This window comes from Sceloporus occidentalis, unplaced genomic scaffold (assembly GCF_023333645.1).
Source record: "Sceloporus occidentalis isolate IW3139 unplaced genomic scaffold, rSceOcc1.0.p SCAF_1, whole genome shotgun sequence".
Taxonomy (NCBI): domain Eukaryota; kingdom Metazoa; phylum Chordata; class Lepidosauria; order Squamata; family Phrynosomatidae; genus Sceloporus; species Sceloporus occidentalis.
In genome coordinates this window covers 166,632,076-166,641,414 of record NW_028316981.1, presented here as the reverse complement: position 1 = coordinate 166,641,414, position 9,339 = coordinate 166,632,076, and the positions used below count along the sequence as shown (strand labels likewise).

General features: G+C 41.5%; 1 protein-coding gene across 1 annotated transcript; it reads left to right on the top strand.

Moving 5' to 3' along the window:
• The first annotated feature begins 3,421 nt into the window (after positions 1-3,421).
• Positions 3,422-9,339, top strand: HOXC10 (homeobox C10). Its single transcript, XM_089508955.1, has 2 exons — positions 3,422-4,338; positions 8,432-9,339. The coding sequence occupies exons 1-2, from the start codon at positions 3,462-3,464 to the stop codon at positions 8,707-8,709; spliced, it is 1,155 nt and encodes a 384-aa protein (XP_089365081.1). The 5' UTR covers positions 3,422-3,461; the 3' UTR covers positions 8,710-9,339.

Here is a 9,339-nt window from a genome sequence, read left to right as displayed (position 1 = left end):
TGCTCCTTTATTGGCCAGACCTGCCAGAGCTCCAAAGAGGCGGATTGAGGTTAAGAAATGGCACGGAAGTGGGGTCTTTTCCCCCCTTCTTCTTCTTTTGCTAGGGAGGTAATCCTCTCTCCCAGGCAACCCCCCTCCAACTCCAGCCACCAGGGCCATCGTTTTGTGTGTATGTGAAAGACTTTGACCGTCAGCCCCAACAAGAGATGTTGGAAATCCTTCACTGTGTGTTTGCATAAGGAAGAGATGGCTTGGACGCAAGCACTCTCCTTATATTTATTTATCAAAGGACAGTCAACAACATCCTATACACACCCAGGAACCCATTCTTCACCAGCTTTGCACCTTTGAAAACGCCTCTGTCTTGTCTTCAGGGATATGGGTATAACTCGGGAGAATACCTTGGATCTGTGAAGAGGATAAAAATCAAATTATTTGACAGGTTTCACCACAATGCGGTTTGTAGATGCCTCTTCCTGCTTCCTATAGTGAAATGGGGGCAGAGGGAGAGAGAAATATAACACACGCAAGAATGCGCAGCAGTAAATAAGGATATAAAAGACTTGGAAACACACACACACACACACACACACACACACACACTATTTTTAACCAAACAGAATGGGAAGCGAGGCCAAATGTTGCCTCCCCTGACCCACATACACACATACACATATGTGCACACAAAGAAATACATGTGTGAAAAGGTGTAAGGCTACCGAGCCTAAAATTATGGAGTTAGCCACATGATCTGCAAAAATAAAAGAGAGAGAGAGAGAGAGAGAGAGGAAAGAGTGGGGTTTGTGGAGAGGGAGGGAGAACGAGGGAAAGCCATATAATGCCAAACTGCATTGGTCTTTAATTTCATCACCTATAAATGAGGAAGTATTGGTTCCCATGCTAAAGTTTTATTCTTTTGCTTATAAATATTATGTGGAATTTTCGTTGGATATCATAAAACTGAACGATTTCTATCAAACTGTTTTAAAAAGACCTATGCAGATAACACAAATAGAGGCTATAAAGTCGCAAATAGCTTTCCAGAGGAAGCAAACGGGCGTTTAAAGTGCAGGAAAGCTCTTAGCATGTGCTGCATTTCGGAGAGGGGGGTGGGCGAGTGGCATGGAGGGGGTGGAAAGGGCTTGGAGACAAATCGGATGATGTCTTTTAAGACTTCCTTGGCCTACGATATTAAAACTTCTCACCCTTGAAGATTGGCTTGGGGGGGGCTTGAAGTGAAGGTGGGGGGGGGGGGTTCCCAGTCTTAAAAAACTCTTTTCAAAGCAACAGCCGAATGGAATTGTAAAACAAGGAACACGGGAAGGCGAAGATCCACTTTGGCCTTAGAGAGCCCACGTTGCATTTTAAAACACTAAATATGCACACAGCCCAAACTGATCAAGTGCCCTGGTTTTATCCAGCACAATTTTCCTCACTGTTTATTTAGCTTTCTTTTCCCAAAAAGAGAGCGAGAGAGAGAGAGAGAGAGAGAGAGAAAGTCTTCTTACTTATTTACCCCTTGAAAATGACTATGAACCCTTTGAAGGCTTACAATCCTTCGTAATGATCTTGAAATTCCCGGCCGCCTGGCTAATACTATTCTTGCCATTGTTATTATTATTATTATTATTATGCCTGTTAGTACTCATCTTTTTATAGTGAAATTATTTAGAAAAGGTCCAATTCCTTTTTAAAAAAAACAAACAACAACAAACCCCTAAAATTATCAAAGTGGGGCTCCTCAACACGTTAGCCAATTTAATATAGACTAAAGAACAATTTGACTTAATTGCAACCCGATTTAGGAAACGCATAACAAAGGAAACAGCCACAAGGAAAACATCTAATTCAATATATCTCTATATCTGAAATACCCGTGATTGTGGTGACGTCGTTAAGTTGAAAGAGAAAGAGAGAAGAAAGAGGCTCATAAAGAGTAAATGAGACAAGAGCCAAGAAATTAACCAAGAAGATATAAACATATACTTAGGTATTCATAGAGGCACACAGACACCTTTGGCTGGGAGTAGAAGACATGAAAACAATATCAGAGACAAACTTAGTTTGATCGCAGAGGCTTTCTAATGAAGAAGGCATGCCTGGGACACCCCATACTCCGAAATTTCATTTCATTTTATTGAAGCAATTCCGTGAATGGATGGAGGAAGTGCCCACATTTCACTCCCACTGGAAAATAATTCTGTGTCCTTTTCTATTCATCTGTTTATTTTAATGCGGCTCTGTAAAGCATCTATCCCAATCTGTTCAGAGTTCTAGATTTCTGGATGGATGAGAACAGGAATGATTTAAAAGAAAAGTCCCTTTAATTCAGACATATATACACACACACACACACACACACACACACACACACACACACCTTCTAGGGGGATATTATTTTTAAGTACTGGAGAGAAGGATCAACAGGCAAGAAACTTTGTTTAAAAAAAGAGAGAGAGAGAAGGAAAGAAAACCCTTCTGGAATAAATAAACGCAAAAAACGCCCCAAGAACTGAGATTTCAATTATTAAACAGTTTTTTAAATGCAGGAAACACCTGGATTTAATAAGATGACTTAATACGGCAGTGCTTTATATTTGTCGTAAGCCCAGAAAACTGGAATAACTAATAGTTAGACACGGATTCTAAAGATCCTTTCGATCCCCTTCGACTTTAGGAATATTTTAGTTCAGTTTCTCCACCATTAAAAAAACCCTAAAATTATAAAGCAACTCAGAAAAGTATTTCTCTAGGACCAAAAAATTATTTTTCAAGGAACATCTTTTTCCCCATGGAAGAAGATAATGAACAAAGAAGAGGTGTTCCTGCTTAAAAGAAGGGAGTGGGGAAGGAAAAGAAAAGAAGATAAAGTTCACTTAGCATCTGAGCACTGGTTTAAGTATTTAAAAGCCCCCTCCCCAAGAAATTTGACTTAGGTTAATAGGGGAGGGGGGAAGGAAAGGGGTAAAGGGAGAGGTAAGGATGAAGGAATAGAGGGGGAGATGATTATTTGCTGACCTTTTAATTTGAATTTGACTTTGCTCCTATTTACGCGTTGGCTGCCTGCATTTTCCCCCCACACTGCCGTAGTAGACACGCGTTGGTTCATTGGTAAACAAACTCGAGGGAAAGGGTCCCTGTCCCTCTCTCTCTCTCTCTCTCTCTCTCTCTCTCTCTCTCCTTTGTTCAACGTGAAGGTCCTGGGTTCGCTACCCTCCAGAAGCTGATAGATGGCGCTGTTGCTCCACGCTGGTTTCCCCGTCTCCCAACAACTTGACCCCGGTGACGTCACCGGCGTCTGAATCATCAAGGCCATTTTCAATCCTCATTGGCCTGGCAGTCACGTGGTTGGGACCCAATGCGTGGATAATTATGGTGGCTGATATTTTTTTTCCTCCCCTCCTAAAAAAAAGATGTCAGCCCCTGGCTGTAGTATTCCTCTTTAAAACCCCTCTCTGAAAATGTCATGTCCCAACAATGTGACTCCCAACTCGTTTTTGATGGACTCGTTAGCCGGTACCTGCAGAGGGGAGAACTATTCCTCTAACCAAGGGATGTATATGCAGTCTGGGAACGACTTCAGCTGTGGGATGATGAGGAACTGTGGGATCATCCCGTCTCTTTCCAAAAGGGACGAGGTGAATAACAACGCCAGCCTGTCTCTCAACACCTATCCATCTTACCTCTCTCAGCTAGACACCTGGTGTGACCCAAAAAGTACTTACCGAATCGAGCAACCTGTTGCGAGGCAACTCCCCTCCTGCTCTTTCCCAACCAATGTCAAGGAAGAAAATGCTTGCTGCATGTACAACACTGACAAAAGAGCCAAAAGCGCCACCGAGGCCACCCTCTACCCCAACCAGATGCCTGAGTCTTGCCTAAATGACCATGAAGTCCCCGTGCCCAGCTACTACAGAGCCAGCCAAGGTTACCCCTCCATGGAGAAGGCGCCCAACTGCAGCAACCCCAGCGACTTTGAGGCAAGTTTTGAACCCAGGGCGAGCCTCAACCCGAGGAGCGAGCATCTGGAGCAACCTCCACCTCCACCACCTCCACCTCCACTTCCACCACCTCCACCGCCTCCAACGTCTCAGCAACAACAGCCGCCTCCGCCGACACAACAGCAACAGCAACAACAACCGACCCCACTGTCACAACCAGGAGCTAAAGTCAGCTTCCCAGAAAACACAAAGCCCGAAAACCCCCAGAACACCCCCGCCAACGAAATTAAAACAGAAAAAAGCCTCCCCGTTGCCAAAATCAGCCCTTCGGAAGCTGAGAAGGACCTGAGCAAATGTACAGATACCAGCACTGACAACTCCGACAACGAAGCGAAAGGTAAGAGGAAGATCTCCTGCACCTTCGGGGAATGGGATGGGGAAGAAGAACAACAATAATCATCATCATAATAACAACAATAATAATCCTGTTCTTCATCATCATCCTTGCTATTTGTTGTTGTTGTTGTTGTTGTTGTTACTCTATTATTGTTGTTGTTGTCATTATTAATACAATTATTCCTTCTGCTATATTACTATTCAGAAAGGAATGCCTGCGGTCCTAGTTCCTCCAGAATGCATTAACTTTTCTCTGCACCCCCTTTTTAGTACAAATGTTGTTTGTACCAAACAATCATAAAGGGCAACGCTTCCTGCTTTCTTTGCTAAATAGTAAAACCACCACAACAATAGGAAACAACAGCAAAGGACAGCAGCAACAGTAAACAGTGCCAACAACGACAAGAACAACAACAGCAAGCGAGATGAGCTCCTAAGGAAAGGAGACTTTTTAAATAGGTTGAAACACGCAATGCTTTTAAATCCGAAGTTCACGTTGTTGTGTTATTTTCGTGGGGGGGGGGGGTAGGTTTGTGTGAGATATCTGTGTTTGGGGTGCAGTTGTTGCAAGCCACTGTTGCCTGTTGTGTTGGTTAAGTTGTGTTTGTCGTAAGGGGTCTCCACATTCTTTTGATGTGCAAAGGTTTTCACCAGACTTTTTCAAGGTTAGAAAATGTGTTGGGTGTTTGTCCTCTGGAATTGCCCTCCTTTCTCCCCATTTCCCTCGCTGGCTGTTAAAAATGTGGTCTTTCCCTCCTTCCCCCACTTTTTATTTTTAATTTTAAAAAACCTTATTGTTTCTTTCTGTTTTATTTATTATTCTGTTTTATTCGTTCTTTCTGTTTTGTTTGTGAAATCGGACTGTTTCTTGTTTGAGCGCGGTGGAGAGGAGAAGAGATGTGTGGTGTGGAAATGGTGTGTCCAAACACTTCAGGCTGGACTTGATTGTTGAGTTTCATGATCAATGCTGCATTCCTGTTTGATAACCGGCGGCCGGCTCCCGGCTTCAGGAGTCTGACTGAGGTTGGAAACAGCTCCCAGACCATTCATGTCTGTGGAGCATCTGCTTGGAGTTTGGGCGTTCAAGGGATAAAAAGGCTTTTAGCTTTGATGAAGGAGAAAGGTGGTGTTTTCCATTGGAAGTTGGCTTGTGCTCTTAAACCAATCCTGCAAAAACGAAGTTCCCTGTGGTCCATTAGGTCCCATTCTGGGGAAGAAGGGCTCCAAGCATTTAATTTAAGGTCACAGAAAGGAAGACATGGAGGATGGGTGCATAGGATGCGTCTTTTTTGGGGGGGAGAAAAGGGATGAGAAATTAAAAGTGTGTATGGCCTCCTATATTGCTGAGAGGGGACTCAGATAAAAAGCAAGAGAGAGCTTTAAAGTACGCAAATTCAATTTCTTTGAGAACCTAAACACTGGGGAATAAAGTGTATAAAATCAACAGTCGAGAGAGGTATATTTGGGTGGTTGTATGTTGTCCTGTGTTCGCACGTGCATAGGAAGCGTACATGTATAGCTGTGGCACATATGCATGTATGGCCCCCATCAATACATATGCATACATGTGTTGCCTGTTTTGGCTCTCACAAAAGAACCCAGGCTTTCGTTCCCTCGTTTTCATCCCTGATAGGGCATTTCGTTCATTCGTTCCAATATGCATGTGTATATGTGCACATGTGCATATATGTACCTGTGTGCATATATGTGTGTGTGTGTGTGTGTTTAAATATTTGATGCTGAATATATGCATGTGTATTTAAAAATTTGTGTATTTGCATATATGTGTGTATACACACACATATGCACATATATATATGCACATGCATATATATATATATATATATATATATATATATATATATATATACACATAGACGTACATATATTTATGTGCTTGTGTTTATTCATTGTTATATTTTTGCTTCATGGTGATGCTGAATATATGTATGCGTGTATATGTGTATTTATATATATTTGTTTATTTGCATATATCTGTGTACGTGTGTGTATACACACACACACACAAATATATGCATATAAACACATACATATACATATATTTGTGCTTGTGTTTATTCATTGTTATATTTTTGCTTCATGGTGATGCTGAATATATGTATGTGTGTGTACGTGTATTTATATATTTGTGTATTTGTATATATATGTCTATACGTATATATACACACACACATATATGCATACACATGCATATATTTATGTGCTTGTGTTTATTCATTGTTATTTTAAAATGACTGAAAACGGTGGCCTTTTTGTGTGTGTTTTTGGCGCATCTAAGATGAAATTATTTCGTCTGTGAGTTCAACTGCCATAATAAAGATGGAATTTTTGTTTTGCAAAGTCAAGGTTGTTGTTATTATTATTATTCATTTATTTCTAAAAGGAATCTGTATACATGTATCCCCCAAAGGTGTTTCTTACTAAATGTCAACTCACGACCTATATTATTTGTGGGAGTCAAAATTGGCAAAAATAAACAAACAAATAAAAATTAAACACGATTGGCATTTCGATTTGGAATGAGAGGAAGAGAAGAAGAAGAAGAATCTAACAGGTGATCCCCTTTTTGCTTCATGGTGATGCTGAATTCAAACAAATTAATACCTACGAAATGTTCCACCTTAGATGTTCAAATTCTTCTTCATTTTTCCCCCATGAGAAGGGAAGCCATCATTAGAGATGAAACTGGCATTGCATGCATTGTGCCATTTGAGCAGTGCTTGATTTGTGCGTTTGTGTGGTGTTTGTTTTTAATTTGCTCGCCTTTTGCTTTTTTGTTCCATATGGTCTCCTAAATTCCCTTTCTCTTACCCCAGCCATGGCAATAGGAGGAGATCAAGAAATGGAGTTGAGGGGTTTGGGCGTTTGCAGGGTTCAATGGCAGTGTTGGGGAATGTGAGAGGCATCGCAATGGTTGTTAGGTTGTCGTGAGTGTGTGTTTTGGGGAGGGTGGGCAGGAGCATTGCTGGTCTCTAGGAGAGTGGGATTTCTAGGAAGTGGTGGCGTCAGTCTGGCAGCCCAAAGAGACCCGGAGATTTTAAGAGTCCCCAAACGTCTTCCACCTATGCCACACATATTCACACCTTAGATAAATGTTAACTGGCTCTGGCTGCCACAATCTTTGCAGGTCCAAATTCAAATCCGAGGTGTTTATGTATCTCTATGGTGTGCGTCTGAAGTGTGTGGCCGTGGCTGCCCAAAGGAGATTGTGTCTGCCATTGCGAAGAAGCATGGCCCTCTGGACAAGGCTAATAGAGTTGGGATTTTGTCCAGACAAATATGTGTGAGGTTTTTGCTCTCTCTCTCTCTCTCTTTTCTTTTTTATCCTTTTTTTTTAAAAAAAAATACCCAAATCGAAAGTCTCTCTCTTCTCCCACTATAAAAGGAGGCACTTTCCTAGAGGCTTAACGCCCGAATAAAAAGGAAACCTGGTCCTCTGATGAACGAGAGGGAAAAAGCCACAGTTAGTTAAGCAAAAAAAAAATTTGCCCTTTAAATGTCATTTCCAGAGTCTTGCTTTATTTTGTCTGGTTCTGGATACCAGAAGATGCTGGTCGGGTAAAGCCTCCGCCAGGGCGGTATGTCGGGCTAAAAGGCACATTATTCAAGTATGAGGTTTAATTTCTGAAAGCCTGGATGAGAATAATGTCACAGAATGATACCCTGTCAGAAGAGATTGCCAATAGCTCCAGCGCCTTTTCTGCTTGGGGTATTTTGTTTTCCTATGGGGCATCTATCCCTTCCTTAAAATATACATCCTTTTTAGGACCATGAAGCGGTGGCGGTTTTTTGTATTCTGATGCCCAGGTGAACAATGCTATGAGTAAAAAGGTTTCATCCTCCACATTTTCCAGAACCATTAGATGTAAGAACCTGTTTAATTAGAATTCTTAAAATCTGTAAATAGCCGACCAGAGGGAGCTGGAGACGAAACCCATTTATTTGAGCCTAAGATGGAGATTCTGGTGTTAACAAAAGAATCTGCTTTATAAAGAAGCAAAATGCAGTCTGAAGCTTAGGAAGCTCTCCTTGCTATTCCACAGATACTTATACAATAATATTATTTTTAACAGAGGATATAAAGGCAGAAAACACTGCAGGAAATTGGCTGACAGCAAAGAGCGGAAGAAAGAAAAGATGTCCTTACACTAAACACCAGACGTTGGAACTGGAGAAGGAATTCTTATTCAATATGTACTTGACCCGTGAGCGCCGCCTGGAGATTAGCAAGAGTATTAATCTGACAGACAGACAAGTCAAAATCTGGTTTCAGAACCGCAGGATGAAACTCAAGAAAATGAACAGAGAGAACCGAATTCGCGAACTGACTTCCAATTTTAATTTCACTTGAAAGTGTTCACACACACACACGAAGAAAGAGGAAGGGATGGAAAGTGTGAAAAGGAGGGGGGGGAGAACCATTACAAATCTTGTGCAGTATTTTTTTTTAAATCCCCCCCCCCTTTGGGTATAAATGCATTGCGTATGGGAGGGAGGTGGGGAGAGAAAGAGGGGGGGATTCAAGACCTCAGGCTAGTGTGCAGTCCTATGATTTGGGTATTTACAGTTTGTAGAGAGAGAAGGTGCATCCATCGGTATAAGCATGAGAATATAAATATAAATATATATATATTGCATCAATGTTTCTATGTAAAATAAAAGAGTAAGGCGGTTGCTTTTAAAAGAAAACAGCTTCTAAGATGTTTTAAGTTATTCAGGAGCAGCACAAAGAAAAGGGAAGGAAGGGTGGGGAGACTTAAAGGACCTATTTCTATGCCTTTCTTTTTTCTGTTTAGGGTTCCTAGGTGCGTCTGAAAGTTTGCTTTTCCTATCCTAGTGTAGTTTGCCTATTGTATAATAAAAACAATGACTACAATGAATTTCATACGTGTCTGTAAATGGAAGTGGCAGTGGGGAACATGCTCACGTTGTGTAGTTATGCAGTCTCCTTCCAATGAGGTGGTACTATCGAGCATTATAT